Source organism: Gracilinanus agilis, chromosome X (assembly GCF_016433145.1).
Source record: "Gracilinanus agilis isolate LMUSP501 chromosome X, AgileGrace, whole genome shotgun sequence".
Taxonomy (NCBI): Eukaryota; Metazoa; Chordata; class Mammalia; order Didelphimorphia; family Didelphidae; genus Gracilinanus; species Gracilinanus agilis.
Window position 1 is genome coordinate 41,708,242 of NC_058136.1, and position 25,084 is coordinate 41,733,325.

The following is a 25,084-nucleotide window of genomic DNA, read 5'->3' on the forward strand; positions in this document are numbered from 1 at the left end:
TATAAAGATATTAGGGTTTTAAAAAAAGGATTTAAAAAAATATTGTCTGCCCTTTGATCCAGCCATACATACTACTGGGTTTATACCCCAAAAAGATCATAAGGAAAAAGACATGTACAAAAATATTTATAGCTGCACTCTTTGTAGTGGCAAAAAACTGGAAAACAAAGGTATGCCCTTCAATTGGGGAATGACAGAACAAATTGTGGTATCTGCTGGTGATGGAATACTATTGCGCTCAAGGGAATAACAAACTGGAGAAATTCCATGTGAACTGGAAAGACCTCCAGTAATTGATGCAAAGTGAAAGGAGCGGAACTAGGAGAACCTTATACACAGAGACTGATACACTGTGGTACAATTGAATGTAATGGACTTCTGTACTAGCAGCAATGCAATGATCCAGAACAATTCTGAGGGACTTATAAGAAAGAAAACTATCCACATCCAGAGGGAGAACTGTGGGAGTAGAAACACAGAAGAAAAACAACTGCTTGAATACATGGGTTGAGGGGGATATTTTTGGGAATGTAGACGCTAAACATTCATCCTAGTGCAACTATCAATAATATGGAAATGGGTCTCAATCAATGATACATGTAAAACCTAGTGGAATTGCGTGTCGGCTATGGGGGGAGTGGGGAGGTTTGAGGAGAAGGAAAGAACATGAATCATGTAACCATGGGAAGACATTATAAATAAAATTAGTTATACCCCCAAAAAAATAAAAAATAAAATTTGAGCCCCCAAAATAAACAAATAAATAAATGAATGAACAAATGAATAAATAAAGACTAATGATTCTACTTACTCACTGAGCATGTTAGTGGGGTACAGGAGAATCAGAGAACTTCAGTTTCAGTTCTGGCTCTGACCCTCATTACCTTTGTGGGCCAGTTTCATCATATGTCAAATAAGAAGGTTTGTCCAGATGATCTCTGACATTCCTTTCAGCTCTAAATCCAGGATCCAAATATCTCTTCCTCATTTCACCCCCATCCATTACCCAAAGTATAACTTCAGCTAAACCTCTGTCCAAATTATAGCATCACAAATTCTGAATGTCAAGTCTGAATCAATGTGATTTTATTATGCTTATAAACCCAATGAAAATTTGTTCATTTCAACTACCTATCTGTCTATGGTAAACTTTTGTTACTCCACAGCTTTTCTTCTGAAAAACCCATATACTTTTAAAATTGATTCTTCCCTGCTTTCCGCTCTTATTTGCTTCTCTCTCCCCAGATACCTGACCCTATCTCTTGAGGCTCCACTTTGTCAAAAAAAAATGATAAAAAGCAGAGTGAGAAGAGATAGAGAATTGAACTATGTGACTGAACAAGAATAGCATTTGAGCTGGGAAACACTGCTCTGAGCCACCTCTCAATTCTTTCTAGTTCTAAAGTGAAAACTGACTCTGAGTAATATTGACTGCATCTTAAAAACACAAGGCAGAAGGTCCACCAATACAAGGTTCAGCCATTCTGGAAAGCAATTTGGAACTATGCCCCTAAATCTACTTAATTATGTATATGCTTCACAATTCAGTGATACTATTACTAGGTCTATACCCAAAAGGGATCAAAGAAAGATGAATAAGACCCAAATGGACAAAAATATTTCTGGCAGCATTTTTTGTGGTGGCAAAAAATTGAAAACTGAGGGGATGCTAATGAATTGGGGAATGGCTGAACAAGTTGTGGTATATAAATGTGATGGAATACTATTGTGCTATAAGAAATTATGAAGAATGTGATTTCAGAGAAACCTGGAAAGACTTATATAAACTGATGCAAAGTGAAGTGTGTAGGAGTAGGGAAAAAATCCACACAGTAACAGCAATACTATACAGGTAATCAATTTTGAAAGATTTAGAAACTCTGATCAACATAATGAACTATCACAGTTCCAATTGGGCTCATGATGAAACATGCTATCTATCACTAGATAGAGAACAGATGGATTTAGAGGGCACAGCAAAGTATCATACTTTTTTCTTTTTCTTTATTTTCTTTTTTTTTAATATGACAAATATGGAAATTTGGTTTACATGACTATTCTTCCAAAAAAATTAATCTTACCTTCTGTCTTAAAATGAGTTTTGTCTATTGGTTCCAAAGCAGAAGAGCAATAAGGGCTAGGGCAGCAATGGGGGTTAAGTGATTTGCTCAAGGTCACATAGCTACAAAGTGTCTGCAGCCAGATTTGAAGCCAGGATCTCCCATCTTTAGGCCTGGATCTCTCTCCACTGGGCCCCCTTGCTGCTATTACTACACATATTTTTAATGAGTTTTCTTTTTCTTGCCTTCTCAATGGCTGGGGGAGCAGGGAGGAGAAGGGAGACAATTTAGAACTGAAAAACAAATTTTAAAAATCCTGTGCTTTAAAAAATAAATCAAAATGAAACAAAAAAAGAGGAATTTGAATTAGCAAAAAATAAGAACACAAGGCAGAGTTCTAATGATGCCCCTTAAGAAGGTAGTAAAAAGTGAGTGAGGTTTGAAGAAGGTAGTTGGATATCACTTTACCCATTTTTTTTTAATAAATATCACTAACTTTTAATAACAAATGCTACAAAATCCATTTCATTTGTTAAAGCTGCACTCTGACACTATGAAACAAAAGTAAGGTGATACCTAGTAGTGGCCAATCAGACTTTGGACAGAATTAAATGTTAAACGTCAAGGCTCCCAGATTTTTGGCCAGCTACTTGGACAGAAGATGTCCTCTTATTCTCTAGTGCAGTGATGGGCAAACTTTTTAAAGAGGGGGCCAAAGGAAAGGAAATGCTGATCTGTCAACATTTCAGGAGGCCGTATCTGGCCTGTGGGCCATAGTTTGCCCATCACTGCTCTAGTGAGATATCTAAGCACAGAGGAGACTAGATAAGGGATCTGTGCTTATGTAGGGATGAATGAACTTGAGGAGCATGTAGGATGGCACTGAATAAAGGAGAAACAGAAGTTGTGGATTATTATCAATCAATGAGTATTTACTGAGGGCCTGCCATATGACCAAGTTAGCTGGTGGCACAGTGGATAGAGCACCTGACCTGTAGTCTTTCTGAGTTCTTCCTGAACTCATTTTCCTGAGTTCAAATCTGGCTCAGACACTTCCTAGATGTGTTACCCTGGAAAAGTTACTTAACTCCTTTTGCCTCAGTTTCCTCATCTGGAAAATAAACTGGAGAAGGAAATGGCCAACCACTCTAGTATCTGTGCCAAGAAAACCCCAAAAGGGGTCACAAAGAGTTGGACATGACTGAAAACGAAAGAACAACAAAAGAATGTGACCAACAAAAACAAAACCTCAAATTCAACTGCACTAAATGGTAAATCTCATCCCATATACTTCTAGGTCACTTCACGGTGCCACCTGCCAACTGAGGACATGCTCAGGGAATCTGAAATCATTCTAAAAGCACAACAAAGCAATACAAGGGTATTGGCAGCAGTTTCCTCCACTCCCCATCACTAATGCAGACATGATCATATCAAGTTATGTGATTAATGAAACACTGAGAATTCAGTCACTGGAGAGGCCTTGAACATTTACCAGAAAACTCACCAGGTTTTATTCAAGGCTCTGAAAATTAGAGAATTATATTTTTACAAATCTTAGAAATAAGCTAATTTATTCATGAGTTCATCTTACAAAAAATGGAATTCTTTTTGAGTTACCAAAAATGAATGATAAATCAGCCAAGTTCACATTACTTTTTTAAAAAATCTCTTTTTATTACTACTGAGGAACTGGCTATGAGTCACAAAGGCTCATCAGTATATATTTTGATTATGTTTGATTTACTCAGGTATAACTGCATTAGTTACAGTGGTTGCCAACATTTGTCTTCAAGTAATTCGTCCAGCAGGAAGAAGGATGGGCTGAGCTCATGATTCCATCATTATAGGCTCCATTTTTAGGACAAGTGAAGGAGCTTGGTTCCACTCAGCTGGCAATGCCGATTACATGCCTGTCACTTATACAAGGTGATCAAAGACCAGGTGTATTTGTATACTTTTGTTAAGTAATTGTTTAAGGGAAAAGCAGTCACTACAAAACCTAGTTGAAGTAAATGGTGAAAAAAATTAAAGATTTATGGAATTTATTCTACTTGTAGAATTTGTTCTTCTCTGTTACCATATATTTTCATTCTTGATTTTTAAAAAATCTTTTAAAAATGAGCAGTTATCACTAGTCAAGCATAAAATATATCTAAATGCAAAAAATCTAAACTCCTCATCTAAATATATTCTAACAAAGACATTCAGAATATAACCCAAAATAATTTTTCTAGATACAGATATTATTTGTGAAGAATATAACTTGAAACTAATTCATATCAACTTAGCTATTTACCTAGGTTAATTTTAGTTCAAAGCAATACTCTTAAGCCACTAGTAATGGTAATAAAAATAGTTAACATTTATAGAGTGCTTTAAGGCTTGCAGTAGTTTGCATTAAATCTTATTTCATTTGATCCTTTGCAGTGCTATGAAGTAGGTGCTATTATCCCCATTTTGCAGCTGAGGAAACCAAAGCGGGCAGAGGTTAAGTCGCTTGCCCAGCTATTTAGTATCTGAGGTGGGATTTGAACTTAGCTCTACCTCAATCTAGGTTTAACAATCTCTCCAGTGTGCCACTTGACATCCTAATGAATACTTTCATTTTCAATATGGCAACGAAAAAGAATGAAGTAATACAGGCTGCCAAGATGTGGGAAGTCCAGCCTAACTCCATTTAAAACTTTTCTGTTATATTCAAGTAAAGTATCTGGTTCTGCCCTCTGGGTTCAAGCAAAACAAATCCATATGATGATTCTCCATATATTTGAGGTCAACTATCACATATCTCCTAAACTTTCTCTTCACCAGGCTAAACATTTAGAATTCCTTCAGCTGATCCTTCTCTGGTCCTTCCCTATCCTGGCTCTTAATGTCCTTAAACATGTCACACAGAGTTAAACATAGTTATCCAGATATGAGCTGACTAGGGCAGAGTATATTACATTGACCCATTACCTTCCTAGTTCTGGACATCAGGTCTCTCCTACCCTCCTCCCTTTTAAACCTTTGCCTTTTGTCTATGTATTGGTTCCAAGGCAGAAGAGTAGTAAGGGCTAGGCATTTGAGGTTAAATGACTTGCCCAAGGTCACATAGCTAGAAGTGTTTGAGGCCACATTAGGTCTCTTTTAATGCAGCCTGAAATCATATTAATTTTCTTGGCTGCCATATCATACTAACTATTCATACAGAGCTTTCCATCCTCTAAAATTTCTTTTTCAGACTAGCTATATCTTCCCTCCTCTTGTCCTGGTGAGGATAAATTTTGGAACTATACATTTATCTATATTGAATCCCATCTTCTTTGATCCTGTCCAGTGTTGGAGTATGTATGCCAAGCTCTCTTTGAATCTTGATTCTGTCACCCAGCATTAGCTCTGCTTTCCACTGGTTTATAATCTGCAAATCTGCTCAGCAGGTCATCAAGGCACCAAACCCTAACCATACATCCAAATTTTGCTAATTGCATCCCCAGTACCTAGCACATTGCCATTAGTGCCACACACAATGAATTGCATGAAATTAACTGACTTTTAAAAGGTTTAAGAAAAAAGGAAAAATCTCCTGAAGAAACATTTTGGAATGGCTAATTAAAATATAATCTTTAGCTATGTGTGCAAAATAGCTTCTATACAAACTGAAAGCTTCAAAGGAACAGAGACTGGCCTAGCAGCAGGGCTGCAGACCACAAGGATGACATAGCGTGATCCTTCTGCCAACTTTTTCTGTTTCTGATGTCAAAGAAGAAAGATCAAGAGAGGGGAGCCTAAACAGAGACAAAAGGTGGATTGGAGGCCTTCCCTAAGATTAGCAAGACAGTTCTATTTCAGGAGATAGACTAGCTAATTACTGAGGGAAAAGCAGTGTTGTGAATAAGCCATGCCATCTACAACTTGCAATAAAGTCAGGCAGCAGGAGCGAGAGCCAAGGTTGCCAAGAGTCTGGGGAGGGTCTGAGTAGAAAGAAAAGCTTCAGTTAAGAACTCAGTAACAAAAGTGAGGTAGTGACAACTGGAGTCATTGGTGGGTAAGTGAATTTCTTTAAATCTTAATCTACTCTACAGATTTACTTCAAAAGCAGAGGAGGTTTTATCACATGTTTTCCTCAGCATCAAACTTACCATGGGGTCTGTGGAATCATCCATGGAGAATTGCAGGTTATCTGCTGGTAGCTGCCAGAATTATAGCTAGACAGACAGATTCTAGAGAGAAATAATCAGTCTCTACAGCACAGGCTTTATATTTCTAAATTCATTAGGTGGAAGGCCAGCAAATGTCCACCAGAAAATGGGAAAATTCATTAACTTTTTGTTCTTGAAAAAATACAAACATAAAGAGGGGAGTTGAGTGGCAGCTCACCTATGGTCATCATCATCATGACATTATCACTTCTTACTTATACTACTATTACTATAATAACCTTCTAATTGTTTTTTTTTTACTTCTGGCCTCACCCCTTACCAATCAGTACTTCACATAGCTACAAGATTATGCACAAGTCTGACAGGTCTCAACAGTCTTCAGTGGCTCTCTATTTACTGTAAGGTAAGATACAAATGCTTTAGACTGGTATTTAAGATCTTCCATAAGCCAGCAACCTAACCTTCCATGTTTGATTTTGCATTATTCCCCTTTATGCATACCACATGCCAGTCAAAGTAGACTGCTGGCTGTTCCCTAAAATTAACATTCCATCTTTCATCCCTGACCCTCTGAATGCCTGGAATGTACTTCCATGTTCATTTCTCTCTAGCTGAACATCTTGTCATCTTCCTTAATTTTCCTAGAGCACCTGGTTTAGATTGCTCCTTTCCTTTGGCTCTTCATTCCCTCTACTCCCACTTGGCCTTTCTCATGAGATTAGCTTCTGTCTACTCTGTAGGTATCTTGTTATTTGCAGATAGTCTTTTCCATTAGAAAGTGAACTCCTTGAGGACAGGATTATTTTTGCCTTTCTTGGTCTCTCCAGAGGTTAGTACAGCACCGGGGTAGTAAACACTTGATTAATGCCTAATGACTAAATCTTTTTTCTTATCATTTCAAACTTTGTATTGCATCATTCCAAGTAATATCATATATTTATTGCCTCCTCTCCTTCCTATGTAATCTTCTGGAGGGAAGGAATCATGCTGTTATTAACTTTGACATCCTGAAGTATTTGGTACAAGTGATTTACACAGAACAGATGCCTAATGTTTGCTGAACTGAATTTTTATTTTCAAAAGATTTAATGTACAAATATTACCAAGGAATTTTCAGGTTACTGTATTCCTTATAAAAGCTACAATAATGGGAATAAATCTTATCATTTTATGGCTAAAGCAATGGTTCTACTCCATAACCACAACAGAAAAGTAACTAGGAAGAGTAGAGTCAAGAAGGCAGAGTAAGAGGAAACATTTTTGCCTAACTCACCAAGTGCACCTCTACTGCAACAATCTAGGAAATGCACTACACTGAATTCTGATCAGGAAAGCAAGGAAAAAGTCAGTGAGTCATTTTTCCAGCCTGGGGAAGCTTAGGGAGACAGACAAACAGGTTTGTAGCTATTGGGGAAAGAGAAATGGAAATAGAAGATTTCGAAGCATTTCTGAAGAAAAGACCAGAATTAAACAGAAAATGTTATGTCCAAATACAAACTTCAAGAGAACCACAAAAAAGGTAAATACGAAAAAGAAAAAATTTAAGGGTTTCAATAAGGTCAAACTGATTATACTCCTATATGGAAAAATGATATCTGTAACTCTTAAAATTGTTTTCATTATCATAGTAGATAGAAGAAATATACATAGGCAGAGGGTTTAGTATTAAGGTGTTTAGGATGATATGTAAAAAAATTAGGGGTAAAAATGAGGATTGTACCAAGAGAAATGGAAAGGAAGAGGTAAAATGGGATAAATTATACCATAGAAAGAGGAACATGGGAGAGGGGGAGAATACTATTACAAGAAGGGGAGGATGAGAGTAGTGATAGGGAATTCTTAAACCTTACTGTCATTGGAACTGATGTATTGGGGTACAGAATTAGATCTTATACTACAGAGAATTAGAAGGAGAATAAGGAAGGGAGGTGAGGGGAGGGGAGTAATATAAGGGAGGGAAAAGTTGGGGGAGGAGATTAAAAGACACTATAGAGAAGTAGGAGGGGAATAGGAAGGGAGGAGGTAAGAAGGGGAATACAATAAGGGTAGGGAAAAGGAAGACTAAAAGCAAAACACTGATGTGGAGGGAAAGAATGAAAGGAGAAAGGGCAAGATTAAGAGGAAATCAAAATGATGGTGAATACACAACTGGTAATCATGACTGTGAATGGGATGAACTGACCCACAAAATGGAAGTGGAAAGCAGAGTGGATTAAAAACCAAAATTCCAACATATGTTGTTTGCAAGAAACACACATGAGGCAGGCAGACACACATGGGGTAAAGGTTAGAGCCTGAAGCAGAATATATTGGGTATCAACTGAGAAAAAGAAGACAGGAGTAGCAATAATGATCTCTGACAAAGCTAAAGCAAATTTAAGTCTGATTAAAGAGATAAGGAAGGTAATTACATCCTGATAAGAGGCAGTACAGACAATGAAGAAATATCAGTACTCAACATATATGCACGAAATGGTATAGCATCCTGATTTTTAAAGGAGAAACTCTTGGAGCTTAAGGAGGAAATAGATTGTAAAACTATACTAGTGTAGGGTGTAAGATGTTGATCTAAACCTTATCTCTCCCATATTGTTTTCCAATTTTTCCAGCAGTTTTTGTCAAATAGTGGATTTTTGTCCCAAAAGTTGGGCTCTTTGGGTTTATCATACCCTGTTTTGCTGACATCACTTACCCCAAGTCTATTCCACTGTTCTTCCCTTCTGTCTCTTAGCCAATACCATATCATTTTGATGACCGAGGCTTTATAGTACAGTTTAATATCTGGTACTGCTAGGCCACCTTCACGTTTTTTTTCATTATTTCCCTTGATATTCTTGATATTTTGTTCTTCCAAATGAACTTTGTTATAGTTTTTTCTAATTCAGTAAAAAAGGTTTTTGGTAGTTTGATAGGTATGGTAGAATGGTCATTTTTATTATGTTAGCTCGTCCTACTCATGAGCAATCAATGCTTTTCCAATTGTTTAGATCTAGTTTTAATTGTTTGGAAAGTGTTTTGCAGTTGTGTTCATATAATTCCTGTGTTTGTTTTGGTAGATAGATTCCTAAGTATTTTATATTGTCTAGGGTGATTTTAAATGGTGTTTCTCTTTCTACCTCTTGCTGCTGTGATGTGTTGGAGATATACAGAAATGCAGATGATTTATGTGCATTTATTTTGTATCCTGCAACTTTGCTAAAGTTGTTGATTATTTCTATTAGCATTTTAGTTGATTCTCTAGGATTTTTTAAGTGAAAGACTTGAATATAAAGAAGGAAACTGTAAGTAAATTAGGTGAACACAGAATAGTATACTTGTCAGATCTCTGAGAAAGGAAAGATTTTAAAACCAAGCAAGAGTTAGAAAAAATTATAAAATGTAAAATAAATAATTTTGATTATATTAAATTAAAATGGTTTTGTACAAACAAAAACAATGCAACCAAAATCAGAAGGGAAACAACAAACTGGGAAAAAAATCTTTATAACAAAAAATTCTGACAGAGGTCTAATTACTCAAATATACAAGGAGCTAAATCAATTGTATACAAAATCAAGCCATTTCCCAATCGATAAATGGGCAAGGGACATGAATAGGCAATTTTCAGATAAAGAAATCAAAAGTATCAATAAGCACATGAGAAAGTGTTCTAAATCTCTAATAATTAGAGAAATGCAAATGAAAACCTCACACATAGCAGATTGGCTAAAATGATAGCAGGGGAGAGTAATGAATGTTGGAGGGAATGTGGCAAAATTGGGACATTAATGCACTGCTGGTGGAGTTGTAAACTGATCCAACCATTCTGGATGGCAATTTGGAACTATGCTCAAAGAATGATAAAAGAATGGCTGCCCTTTGTTCCAGCCATATCATTGCTGTGTTTGTACCTCAAAGAGATCATAGATAAACAGACTTGCACAAAAATATTTATAGCTGCGCTTTTTGTGGTGGCAAAAAACTGGAAAGTGAGGGTATGCCCTTCAAATGGGGAATGGCTGAACAAATTGTGGTATATGTTGGTGATGGAATACTAATGGTGCTCAAAGGAATAATAAACTGGAGGAGTTCCATGTGAACTGGAAAGACCTCCAGGAATTGATGCAGAGTTGAAAGGAGAAGAGCCAGAAGAACAATGTACACAGAAACTGATACACTGTGGTAAAATAGAATGTAATGGACTTCTGTACTAGCAGCAATGCAATGACTCAAGACAATTCTGAGGGACTTATGGAAAAGAACGCTACCCACATTCAGAGGAAGAACTACAGGATTGGAAACACAGAAGAAAAACAACTGCTTGAACACTTGGGTTGATGAGGACATGATTGGGGATACAGACCCTAAAAGACCACACCAATGCAACTATCTAATAATATGTAAATAAGTATTGATTGACCACACATGTTAAAACCAGTGGAAATGCGAATTAGCTAGGGCGGGGGGTGGGGAGGTGGGGGTTGACGGGGTGAAAGGTAAAGTAAAAACATGAATTATGTAACCATGGAAAATTATTCTAAAAATAAAAAATTTATAAAAAAAAAAAAAACTATACTAGTGGGGGACTGCAACCTTCCCCTATCAGATCTAGATAAATTGAACCTAGCTGTGTGACCCTGGGCAAGCCACTTAACCCCCATTGCCTAGCCCTTACCATTCTTCTGCCTTAGCACCAATACACAATGTTGATTCTAAGATGGAAGTTAAGGGTTTTTTTAAAAAAAAGAGATCATAGAAATGACCGATAATTTCATTAAAGATAATGAAAACAATGAGACAACAAATAAAATTTGTGGGATGCAGTCCAAGCTGTACTTGGAGGAAAATTTATGTCTCTAAATTCTTTCATCAATAAAAAGGATAAAGAACAGATTAATGAATTGGACGCTGAATTTTTAAAAAATTAGAAAATCAACAAATTAAAAACTTGCAATTAAACACTAAAATTGAAATCCTAAAAATAAAAAAAATCAATGAAATAGAAAAAATAAAAACATTGAACTAGTTGAGTTTTTTAAGTAAATAAGCTATTAGTTAACTTTATTTATTTATTTTTTTTAAACCCTTGTACTTCGGTGTATTGTCTCATAGGTGGAAGATTGGTAAGGGTGGGCAACGGGGGTCAAGTGACTTGCCCAGGGTCACACAGCTGGGAAGTGGCTGAGGCCGGGTTTGAACCTAGGACCTCCTGCCTCTAGGCCCTACTCTCACTCCACTGAGCTACCCAGCTGCCCCCACCTTTATTTTTTAAAAGGAAGAAAATAAAATTACCACTATCAAAAATAAAAAAGGCAGATTCATAACCAATGAAGAAGAAATAAAGTAATTATTAGGAATTATTTTGCCCAACTCTGTGTCAATAAAAACTAACAATCTAAATCAGTGATTCCCAAAGTGGGCTCTACCGCCCCCTTGTGGGTGCTGCAGTGATCCAGGAGGGCAGTGATGGCCACACTTTTTTTGCATTACATTCTATTCTGAGTTCAATAAATAGTTTCATAATTTCCAGGGGGTGCTAAGTAATATTTTTTTCTGGAAAGGGGGTGGTAGGCCAAAAAAGTTTGGGAACCACTGATCTAAATGAAATGGATGAACATTTACAAAAATATAAATTGCTCAATTTAATGAGAGAACAAAATATTCAAGTAACCCTATGTTAGAAAAAGAAGTTGAATGAGTCATAAATGAACTCCCTAAGAAAAAAATTCCAGGATGAGATAGATTTCTAAGCAAATTCTACCAAACATTTAAGGAACAAGTAAATCAAATACTACTTAAACTGTTTGAAAGAATAAGTAAAGAAGGAATCCTACCAAATCTCTTCTATGACTTAAATGAAATCTTGATACCTAAACTAGGCAAAGTCAAAATAGGAAAATTAAATTATAAACCAAGACTCCTAATGAATATTGATTCAAAATTTTTAAATTAAGCATTAGCAAGTAACACTACAGTAATATATCACAAATATCAGAGAATGTTTTGCATACTATACATTTTTGTAGTGGTTTTGTTGTTTTTTTGTTTGTTTTTTACCTCTCAATGAGTGAGGAATAGGGAAAAAGGGAGAGAGACTCAGAAGTGAAAATGAATTTTAAAAACCACAAAAATTATAAGGAAAACAACTTAAAAAGAAAAGCAACTCATAGTCTACAGAATATATTACTTTTTTTAATCTCAGTAATTTTGTTTTTCATGAAAAAAATTTTTTTTACCATGTTCTGTAGAGCTGGGCAATTTCCTGACTTTTCTACAAGGTCTTCTGCCTAACTTTACTTATAAAATTACTTACTCTTGTATTCTACTATGCCAATTGCTACACATTCCCTTGATACTTCTAGACTTCACTTCCTGCTACATTCTCAGGCCACCTTTCCCATGGACTGCATAAACAGATGAAGGCAAAAATGTAGACACTCAGAATTTTGTCTGATCACAACCAGCGTTAAGGTGAGATTTTCCGAGACTGCACAGGATCTGAAAGCATGGTCCTCCTATTATTTCAAAATGGATACTCTTCTGTAATGTCAGATCTCTATGCTGATTCTTCATATTTTGCATGGGAGGGAAACAAGACCCAGAGAGTGTTCCAAGGTCATACCGGTAGCTTGTAGCAGAGGCAAGATATAAACCCAGGTCCACTGACTGACTCCCAAATCCAAGGCCCTTTCTACTCCAGCAGGTTGATAGCACCTGCCTTACCTGACCTCTAAAACAGCAGTCTGAAGAAGTGGGTAATAGGTGTAAAATTCTGAGACCGTTTTGGTGATTTAATTTCTAAATATGGGTTAGTTCAACTAATGGATTATGATTATACTACAGACAAAGCTATCATGAGAAATACATGGAAAACCACTTTTCTGGTGCTTCCCATGAAGGATGCATGGGAAATTCAACCTTGTAATGACTTATTCTGTTAGGTGGTATTCTAAATATTTCTGATATTGATTTCTTTAAATTTAAAGGTCATAATACTACTTCACTTAGTATTATGAATTATACTACAACAGGAGAAGCTGGAATATTGCTGGCAAAAACAGATTTTCCAGTCATGGAGAAGTAATCTAGGCAGATACTATCTTAAGCAGCAATGCAATCCAGATGACAAAAGACATAGATCTGTGGCAAAAGGTTGATCAACCAAATAAATATGACTTTAGAGGTAGTTTCAAAGGCTGAAGGTCAAAAATACCTACTGATTAAGGCATGGCTGAGTGATCTGGAAATTAACTTACATTTTGAGAAAGATCTTGGAAATTGTAATGAAAGTTCAATAATTTCCAACATTTAAAACAACAGAAAATTCATGACTACTTCAAATACCCAATATCTCTGGGACAGCTATCAGGGGCATAGGAATTAACAAAGACAAAGGGTTGCAGTAAAGACTCTAAAAGAGAGCACAATACGAGCATTTGGGAATAATCTAGTCATTTGGATTCTTCTTATTAGTCCTTCCAGAAGTCCCTTCCCTAGTTTTCTTCCTGACATGCTGCTACCTTCCAGGAACAGGAATGCTTATCCCCTCCTGTCTGCCTAAGTACTGACCACTACTTGAAGGCACAGCTCTATTTCTACCTAGTTGTCCGGAAGCTTTCCATAACTGCCCCCCCTCCATGGTGATCCCTCCTTCTACTCATTCTTATAGTATTTACTGACTGTATCATTTAACTAGCATGGATCGTAAAATGTAATCTTATCCTAGGTGTGGGTTGTCTTTGCATCTTAAAAATGTAAGAGGGGCAGCTGGGTGGTTCAGTGTATAGAGAGCCAGATCTGGAGTCAGGAGGATCTGGGTTCACATCTGGCCTCAGACATTTCTTAGCTCTGGGGCTCTGAGCAAGTCCCTTAACCGCCATTTCTTGGCCCTTCCCATTCTTGTGCCTTGGAATCAATACTTAATATTGGTTATGAGGCAGAAGGTAAAGGTTTATTTTTTTTATTTTTCATAGACTTTTTTTTACATGATTCATGTTTTTACTTTCCCCTTCACCCCCCTTTAAGCCACCCCCCATATCCAACGTGCATTTCCACTGGTTTTAACCTGAATGATCAGTCAAGACTTATTTCTTATTTACATATTACTAATAGTTGCATTGGTGTGGTCATTTAGTGTCTACATCCCCAACCATGTCTGCATCAACCCACGTGTTCAAGCGGTTGTTTTACTTCTGTGTTTCCTCTCCTGCAGTTCTTCCTCTGAATGTGGGTAGCGTTCTAAAGGTTTATTTTTTTAAAGACTATAAGACCCTTGAGGGTCAAGATGTGAGTATATCATACTCTTCTGTATCCTCACAACTACCATAATGCCTTGAATTCGCAGTTTGTACCACACACGGTAAGTTAATATGGCAATAAAAAGGTCTGAAACTCTGGACAATGTTGTGTATCATTCTTTAGCTAGTTTATGTGGTAGAGCCCTATGTTCTTAAAAAGATAGTAAGCACTTCAAGGGCAGGAGACAAGTTTTCCATTGTAGGTCCATAAGCAGAGCTGAAAGGGAACTTAAGAGTTAGTCTAGCTCCTTTACTTTACAGAGAGAAACTGAGGACCGGGGAGGTTGAATGATTTGCCCAAGTTCATAGGGGTAGGAAATAATAGAATCAGAATTTGAACTCAAGTCCTCTGACTCCAAATCCAGATCTTTCCTTTGTATGGCATTGCTCTTCTATGCCCTTCATAAATGCTTAGTCCATCTACAGGAGAACATATAGTAAGGATTTAATAAGATTGAGATGATTTTGATGATGCAGTCGTCTGCTAAAAAGGCAATGGAAAAGCCAGAGAATAACTATTAAGTGCTAGGAGTATGTGTGCCACAGGGCAATTTTAAGGGGCAAAAATAAACAGGGAAAGAAAGAGTTCTTAGTTTAATTCTCATCAAAAGTAGAAAATCAGTTGAAGATTTAGAGATGGAAGAAACATCAATAAAGGGAAATCAAGTACTGAAAAAAAGATGGGATTCTAAGGAACAAAAGAAAATCAGCAATTTAGAAAGTTAATTTTGTGAAAATAAAACTAAGGCAATTAGAGGAAGCCATTCTATTCTTTCTTCATAGAACTTCAATAGGACCTACTGTTATGTGAACACAGATGGAGGGCCAGACCAAGACATTTAGAAGCAAAAAATGAAATGGCTCATTGTCTCTAGGGACCAATGGATACACAAAACAAGGTGATCTCCTTAGAAATCAGGCCCTCTTCCTCTCCCCATTCCCTTTATTCTCTAAAGAAATACAGAAAATAAATAATCATACGCTTACATGTTCCTTTCATGCATGTCATGGTGGAAAAGCACAACTCAATGACCGGTACAGCAGCAGATCCTGGCTCCTCTGGTGGCACTGTCAAAACAGAAATCTCCAAAGAAGACACAGAGCAAGAGAAACAATTAGATTTTTATTTCATTCCTGCTATTATCTCCCCAATGAAGTATCTTCATTACTCATAAACATTTAATACTCTGATATATAAAGTTTTAACTTGGAAACAGAACTGAAAGCAGATAGAAGTACAAAAATGATCTTTTACATATGATTAAGGATTTTATTGGTAAAGGACTTTCAAGAGGAAGAAGCTCCTGTACAAAGGCATTAAATAACTGGCTTATGGTCACACAACCAGTGTCTAACAAAAATAGGTCATCCTAGCTCTCACACAAGCTCTATCGATTCCACCATGTGGCCTTCAATTAAGTGAGTAAATTACAAGGCATTCAGAGCTCTACATAATATGGCCTACGATCGTATTTCTCTCTTTCATGCATTGTATACTTTTGCTGAACCCTAACCCTAACTCTTTGTGGCTCAAAACAAACCATACTCTCTCCTCTCTGTGGCTTTGCATTCACATGCTTCCCCTCTGTCTGGAATTCCTGCCCCACATTTTACCTACTAAATTCCTTATCTGTCTAGTAATGTCCAACTCAAATGCGATATCCTCCGTGAATCTATTCCTAATCCTGCCAGTTGGTAACAACCGTTCCCAATGGATCTCCCACAACACTATTTTGCACGACAAATGCACTTAGTAGATAACATTGTGAATTATATTTTCTTGTTCTTATATCTTATCCCCTTGATAGACTATAAATTTCATGAAAGTAGAGATTGTTTAAACTCCATTTTAGCTCCCATTGATGAGCACTGAGCTCTGCAGAGAGGACTTGCTCAATACTTGGTTTGTTTTTTTAAAACCCTTAACTTCTGTGTATTGGCTCCTTGGTGGAAGAGTGGTAAGGGTAGGTAGGCAATGGGGGTCAAGTGACTTGCCCAGGGTCACACAGCTGGGAAGTGTCTGAGGCCACATTTGAACCTAGGACCTCCCGTCTCTAGGCCTGACTCTCAATCCACTGAGCTACCCAGCTGCCCCCTCAATGCCTGTTGAAAGAATATTTCAAGTATCTTGATACCATATCTACTTGTATGATTATTAGTAAAGCATTTTAGACATATATGATAATATTTAAAGTCTTTAAGTGATTTTCTATTAGTATAAAAAGATATTATATCATCAACTATGAAATGAACACAGACTTGCATTTAACATCATGTCTTTAAAAAATTCATTTTGAATAAAAACACGGAAAGGTTGTCAACCTTAAATCTACTAGAATTAGGTGGTAGTTACTTTTATTGAGTAAATATATGCTCAAACGTTTTAAAACAAAAGTCTTGAAAATTAACCAAAGGAATATGTTAGTGAAGTAGAATCAGAGAAGGTCCTAGAAGTGAGAAATCTAGAGTCAAAATGATCAAATAGCATTCACCATTAACATGTCCCATTATGCTAGGTACCACTGAGATTTTACTTTATTTTAATTTTCCAATAAGCATGAAAATGGCCATAATATCATGGTTACCCTGTAGATCACAGCATCCTAAGAATATAGTTATTAAGCCCTAAAAATAATAGTTATTTTCAGTAGCCTATATCCCTAGTGGGATACAGCAAAGCCCTCATCTGCAGCCTGAATTCATAATGTTGTGTTTATATTTCAAGCATCACTGCAAGAATAAATATGGAAATTATTTATTTTGGGAATTTGACTGTAGTAGGTTGACTGCTTGCATAATGGTGGGCTCGAAAGCTATGTTTCTCACATTCCTTCTTATTTCCTTCACTATCATTCATAATAGAAAAGGTCACTTCAACATGAAAAGAAGGATATACATTTGGCTTTTTAAGGGAGTGGGTGGAGTCTTGACTTGTGACTAACTTGGGATAAGGAGTTCCTGGAGAGCAGCCCATTGCATAATGGCAACTGGTCTGCAAATGATAATTTTAGATAGTATAACACATACACTGTAAAATAATTATAGAATGATGAATTATTAAAATACCATTCTCCTTTGAAAGATATCTTAACAGATGTGCCAACCTAGTCATCTTGGGCAATCAGACTTGTAGTACCACTTCCGCGCAAGTATCCCTTAATTTCATAAAGACCGATCTACCATGAACTAAACAGAATTGATAAGGAGGAGGAATTAATTCATTTTTTATAACAGGTTACTCCAAACTTAACAAGTTGTCAGAAGCAAATCATGTTTGACAGCATTACCTTTTGAAAAACTCAGATAATGCAGCATAGATCTGAGCCCTTGTAAACACCAATAAAAATAGGAGGGAAACAGACTCCTGGAATATGAGCATAGTCAGGGAATTGACTAGTAGGGAAGAAGTATCTGTAAGACTGGGATGGTGAAAGGAGCAAAAGCTGGGGAAGAGAATAGGAGCAAAAGCAAAGTCTAGAAAAACTTTCAGAATGGGTATAATGTCACTTGTAATATCATGAGGCTGGAAATCTCAGTTTTCAACTCAGTCTCTTGAGATAGTCTCCTAAGGCAATGTGGTATGGTAGAAAAATTATTTTGCTTGACTAAGCAATTTCTTCCAAGGGTTAAGTTGTTTTTGTTTTTTAGGAGATGGAAATGAGAGAAAAGAAATGTTCAATTTATGATTTTTTAAATTTAAAATCTTTAAAACTCAAAATTATTATTATTTTTTTAAAGGCCTGGATTGAGAGTCAGGAGACAACTAGATTAAAACACTGAAACTCATTTGGACCCAGAATAAGCCAATTTACCTTCTTCCAAGTCTGAGCTTCCTCATCTATCATGTGGATATTACATGTAGAGTTGCATGTATCAAATTAGAGAATGGACAAGTGAGAGTTAAGATGATGAAATGTGGAAGAAAGCTAAAATTCACTTTAAAATAAAACTCTCTTGGAATGACATTATTCTATAAGGCAAGGACTATCTATCTTCCTAGATAGAACATTCTCTCAAGAATTCAAAGCCCTTAAGAGCAGTTACTGTCTTGAGTTAAAACGTAGGCATCGGAAAAAAAAAAAGTGTAAGTATCCAAGGCTCGACAAACTCCATTTCACTAACAGTGACCTATAAAATTGCAGTAAATTAGCAAGGAGTTAGAAAAAAATGCACAGCTGAAATTACCTGCTGATCGGAATCTGCCTTCAGTACAGATCGATCTGTAATCAGCACTGCCCTGGAGATCTGCCTGTAATTCGACAAACCAAGAAGTTTGAGATTGACATTCAATAGCTGATACATTTATAGATTCAAAATGCAGAAACAAAGACCTCTCTTGTTATTCTGAGCATGTGGTTTGCAAAGCAAAGGCTAAAGTTGACGCACTCCAGCAGAAGGGCAGCTCTGCTTAGATTATTAATTGGCTCATGAACAACATAAGAAATGACACTAATTCGAAAAAGGAATTGAATTAAGAATAGCTGGGTTTGGCCTCCAGCGTACATTTTGCTGTGTGTGTTCACATATTTGGTGTCAACAACAGGCTACCTGGATGACATTAAAAGGTGGCTATGAAGGCAGAATGGAGCTTTCACCCACCTAAGCTTGTGGAGTAAGGAAGTTCTTACCTGTAGGTTACATTTGAACATGTTTGCTCAGAAAGGCAGCTATCTTCCACTATAAAATGCTTCGCACTTATCCTCTGACCACAGTGATCTATGATTGCCTTACATCTATATAAAAAGAGAAGGAAAACAAAGATATGAAATTTAAAATATATATTTAAATATTAATTCTATTCTACAAGTCAATTTGCAAGATTACTCACTCTCCCCTCCCCAAAACTGTTTACAAAAGGTTTTTTAAAATCACAAAAATTATTTCATTCAGGTGCAGAAAAGCCATTTAAATTTATAATAAATTGTACTGGGGAAAGGGAATAAGTGCCTAGCACTTTGTACAGATATCATCTCGTTTGATCCTCCCAGCACCCCTGTGAGGAAGGTGCTACTATGATTCCCACTAAACAGGTGAGGAAACTGAGGCAGACATAGATGAAGTGGTTTGCTCAGGGTCACACAGTCAGGAAATGTGTGAGGCCACTCAGGTCTTCCTGATTCCAAGGCTCAGTGCTCCCTCCATTGTAGCGCTCCCTAGCTGCTACTACATTACCATATTTTCATATTGCCTACATTTCTCAATGTATTGTCCCCTATTCAAAACCCCACAGATCCATTCCTATAAAAATAAAAGAAAAAAAAAGTTCAGCAAAACAAACATATGGAAAAAGACTGATGTTCAAAAACCCTGAGATCTGAAAAGCCAGGAGAGATAACTTCTTTTTCTTATTTAGAGCCAAATTTGGCCCTTATCATTTGACAATATTCAATTTCCATTGTTTTGATGTAGTTGTACATTCCTGTCATCATTGTGTGCGTTGTCCTACTGCTTTGCTTGTTTTGTATATGTTCATATATATCTTCCCAGGCTTGTCTATAGCCATCATATTCGTCATTTCTTACAGTACGGTAATATTTTATTACATTCACATAGGACAAGTCATTTAGTCATTTATCAATCAATAAGCATTTTATTTTGTTTTCAGTTTATCTCCAGCCTTTGGAAGGAAGAGTAGAGAAATGGGCCTTCTTATCTGATGGGTGTGCCAAGCTTTCATCTTGTGCCACACTTGTCTCCTATCTAATCTTTAGCCTTCTCTGAGAAGGACTTTCCATTCAAAGAGGAATATTTTCATACCTGGTCAAAATCTACACATTCTAGTGATTCTGAATTCATGTCGATCATCATAGAAACCTCATTCCCTGTCCCCATCAACCCTCTCACCCCCAAATCCCAACCAAACACCATTCACTCCTTCCATTGTACTGTTGGAAAGCCCGTTCCACATTAACAGATTTTCCTTCATCCTGAACCTTTTCCTCTTCTATTCCTTCCATCTTCTAGGAATCAGCAGAACCTGGCTCCCTTCTGATGACACAGCTTCCCTGGCTATTCTCTCCAGTACTAGCTTCACTTTCACTAATTCCCCTTGGCTCATTGTGGGCATGGCAGGAGAGCTAGAACACTCCTTGTTCCCCTTTACCAAGTTTAGGTTCTCTCCCTATCTCTATCACTCAGTAACATCTCCTTTGAACTTCTGAGATTCATATAATTCATATCTCCCATCGAATCAAAATCCTGGTAGCTTTTTGTTTGAAGATATCCAGGTCACTCTCCTTCCTTCCTCAACAAGTTTGTTATGTGGCTCACGATTTTTCTCTCCTTCCCAACTTCCTGCTCTTTTAGTAGGGGCTTCAACATACATATTGATTCTTCCTCAACAACCCTAACAACTTAGTTCCTCAATTTGTTCACTTTCCATGACCTACTCCTCCATCACACTTCAGCCACACATAAAGATGATCATGTCTTTGATCTTGCCATGACTCATAAATGCACTATCACTATGTTTAAGAATTTTAGATTCTCCTTATCTGATCAAAATCTATTGGCTTTCTACTTCTTCGTCTGTCTTCCTTTACCAAACACTAGCCTTCTGATATCTTTGGCCTCCAATCCCTCAGTCTTTCAGTTTTCTCCCAGGCCATCTTCCCAACATTAGCCACTCTTTTTTTCCCACCTTGACTCCTTGGTGAGTCAGTTCAACTTGACATGGTCCTCTTGTCCTGAGTCCTTGGCCTCCTCATCATATCATTAATTATACTCTGCCATGCCTTAGCCTTGGATGACTCCTACTATCTGCTGTGTTAGCCCATGCACATGTGCTGCTGAACATAAGTGAAAATTATGCAACTATTCTAAATGGATCCACAATTTTATAGTACACAACCTCAACAGAGCCCTCACTGCCACTTCTAAACCTTTTTGTCTCTCTTCAAACTTCCCATGCCCCTCTCCTCTCAGCTGAGAACCTTGCCTTATATTTTATAGAAAAAATGGAAGCCACTCTCCATGAGCTCCCTCTTCTTCCCTCTTCCTCATCTCTTTTCACTCAAATGCCTTCTGCCACCATCTCCTTCATTCATGCCTCACACAAAGAGGTGGCTCTACTCCCTATTAAGGCCAACCCTTGTGGCTGCACAAAAAATCCCATTCTATCTTGACTCCTCCAAGAAATTGTCCCTTCTGCTATTCCCATTCTTTTACTTATCTTCAATCTCTCCCTGTCTATGGGCTCCTTCCTACAGCCTAAAAACATGCACATTTCTCCTCTATTCTCAACAAACTACACTTAATCCTTGTATGCCTAACTATTGCCTTTTATTTCTTATGCTTTTGTAGCTAAACTCATTGAAAAGGTCCTCTATCACAGATATCTCTACTTTCTTTCCTCTCATTCACTTCTTAACTCCTTATAATCTAGCTTTTAAAGTCATTCTATAAAAACTATTCTCTCCAAAGTTATGTATAGATGATCTCTTAGCTGCCAAATCCAATGGCTTTTTCTCAGTCCTCATTCTCTTCAATCTCTCTGTATCAATTGACACTGCTAATCATCTTCTCCTCCTTAACACTCTCTTCTCTCTAGATCTTTAAGATGTTGCTTTCTCCTGGTTCTTCTCCTATATATCAGACTGCCTATTTTCAGTCTCCTTTGCTGGACTCTCTTCCAGGTCATGCCACAGGATTCTGTCCTGGGCCCTCCTGTCTTCTCTCTTTATAACATTTCCCTTGGTGATAACATCAGCATCCATGGACTTAATTAGCAGCTCAGAGGGGAAGATTCTCAAATCTACCCATCCTGGCCTAATCTCTAATCTCACATCTCCCACAGCATCTCAGATATTTCAAATTCAGTATTCAGCAAGCATCTTAAACTCAGTATGTCCTGAACTGAACTCATTACCTTTCCCCAAAACTTTCCCCATTCTCCCTTACTTTCGATTCCTGAAGAGGATAGCACCATCTTTCCAGTTTCTAAGTTTTACAACTTAGAGATCATCTCAACTTCTCACTATCTCTTACTCCACAATATTCAATGTGTTACCAAGGCCTTTCATTTTTCTTTGAAACACCTCTCAAATATGCCCTCTTTTCTCCTCAGATACTGCTATCATTCTAATGTAGGGCCTCATTTCACACCTGGGCCACTGAAAAAGCCTGTTGGTGGATCTGCCTAACTCTCTCCTCCAAGTAATCCTTCATTAAGCCACCAAAGTACAGGTCCAACCATCTCAACTTTCTCCTCCTCACACACACTTTCTTTTGGGGGGGACGTTAAATTAAATTTTATTTCTTTCTTTCTTTTTAGAAAAATTTTCCCCATGGTTACATGATTCATGTTCTTACACTCTCCCCCCCAAACCCCCCCCCCCCATAGCGGACACGCATTTACACTGGTTTCTTCATGTGTCATTGATCAAGACCTATTTCCATATTATCTCACACACACTTTCAATAAACTCCAGTGTCTCCCTTTCACTCCCATGATCAAATCAAACTCCTTGTTTGGCATTCAAAGTCCTTCATGGCCTAGCCACTTCACCCTTCCAAACATATCCTTTCCAGATTTTTTACACCTTATTTTATAACATATACTCTTTCATCCAGTGATACTGGTCTCCTTGTTGCCTCTTGTACAAGACACATAATCTCTTGGCTTTGGACTTTTTTTCTGGCTGTCTCCCATGCCTGGAATGCTCTCCTTCCTCATCCTCACCTACAGGACTCCTTAGCTTCCTTCAAGTCTAAACTAAAATCTAACATTCTACAGGAAGTCTTTCCTAATTTCTTAATTTTAATAATAATGCCTTTTCTCTTATATTTATTTCCTGTTTGAGCAAAGTCAGGGGACTTCTGGGCTAAGATGGCCCCAGCGTAGAAGGAAGGGCTGTACATGCCTTACAATTGATTGATACAAGGTATCTCAAAAGGACAAAATTCAAAATCAGATGAGTAAAGGGACTCTGCCATGGGGTGCATCCTTGAAGGTAGGCAGGGTTTGGGCATTTCCACACTATAAGGGAGTAAAATTACACCTACCAAAGCTCGAGCTGATCACCCCTCCCCACCCCACCTACCATGCCAGAGTCAGAGCAAGGGCAGGGACAATCTCTAAATTCTCGGGGGCTGGCTGAGGGCACCACAGACTTACCCCTGAGGGCAGTGCAAGGCCTTGTCATTGAGACTTGGGACCCAAGACTGGGCATGGAGATAAGGCAGACCTGGGCTTGCCATAACAGACTCAACAGAGACTGGAAAAATAGCTTCAGGGCAAAACTCTTTAAAGCTCACTACACCAAAAACTGCCTGCCCACCTCACTCAGACTTCTGGCTGGGAAGCCAAAATAATACAGAGAAAAAAACCAACACAGCAATGGCCACCAACATGAAGGAGCCACAATCCATAAGTACCAAAAGAAATAAGCTACAACAGAAAAACTTTTTGATCTTGGATAACTTCTATGGAAAAAAAAGAGCAGAGTACAGAAGCAACAGCAGAGAGTGACAAAACAAGCAAACATATTCAAACTTTCCAAAAAAAAAAAAAAAAGATGGAAATTGGTCACAAGCTCTCAAGGAACTCAAAAAGGAGTTCAAGAACAAATTAAGAAAGATAGAAGAAAAATGGGAAGAAAAGAGGGAAAAAGAAATGAAAGTAATTCAAAAAGAAAATAACAGTTTAAAAGACAAAATCTCCCTCTTGGAAAAAGAAGCACAGAAATCATATAAAGTAACAAACAAACTGGAGACCAGAATTGACCTCCTGGAAGTCATGAAAAGCAGGATAGACCAAACCAAAAAGGAAAATCAAAAGATCATAGCTGAAAACCAGTCTTTAAAGACTAGAATTGGGCAAGTACAACCTAATGATCTCACAAGACAGCAAGAATTAATAAGGCAAAGTCAAAAGAATGACAAAATAGAAGGAAATATGAAATACTTATTTCCTGTTTATTACTTGTTTGTATAGATTTATTTGCTTGTTATTGACCCTATTAGACTGTGAGCTCCTTAAGGGTGGAGGCTATCTTGCCTCTTTTTGTATTTCTAGTTTGGAACATGGTAGGCACTTAGTAAATGTTTATTGACTGAATGTCTCAGTTATTTCCTATTATAAAAAAATTTTTTTTACAAAAAACTAAAAATTCTTTGGTGTATAGCTTCTAGGTCAATGGGTATGAACATTTTGGTCACATTTTTTCCTTAATTTTTTATATGGTTTTGTATATTTCTGTTAGGTACCTATATATCTTGGATAGTAGACTCTTATTAGAAATATTTGATGCAAAGTTATCTTTTTCCTCCCAATTGACAGCTTCTCTTAAAAACTTTTCAATTTCATGTCATCAAAATTACATATTTTTTATAATTGCCTATAATACTAGTTTTGTTAAGAATGCATTCTCTTGGGCTTCCGGGTTAAGATGGCGGCAGAGTAAGAAGCAGCTCTTAACCTCTCCTGACCGAAACATACAAAACTCCTCAAGGGGACATAAAAACAAGTCCAGACGAACGGAGGAACCCCACAACAGGGCACAGCGTGGAAGGTACGTGGAATCGAGACATTTCCAAGCTAAAAAGGGCTCTCACTCACTCAATCGCGAGCTGAGCAACCGCCCCACCCCCACCCCCTCCACAC

General features: G+C 37.4%; 1 protein-coding gene across 1 annotated transcript in view; it reads right to left on the reverse strand.

Annotated features, from left to right (window-relative positions):
• The window catches only part of CHM (CHM Rab escort protein), a 208,751-nt gene that overhangs the window by 35,155 nt on the left and 148,512 nt on the right, over nucleotides 1–25,084 (reverse strand). The window contains exons 10-12 of the mRNA XM_044682814.1: nucleotides 19,110–19,214; nucleotides 18,667–18,730; nucleotides 15,469–15,565 (exon numbers count right to left, since the gene is read on the reverse strand). Of these exons, the coding sequence (XP_044538749.1) occupies nucleotides 15,469–15,565; nucleotides 18,667–18,730; nucleotides 19,110–19,214 (266 nt within the window). The remainder of the gene's footprint in view (nucleotides 1–15,468; nucleotides 15,566–18,666; nucleotides 18,731–19,109; nucleotides 19,215–25,084) is intronic.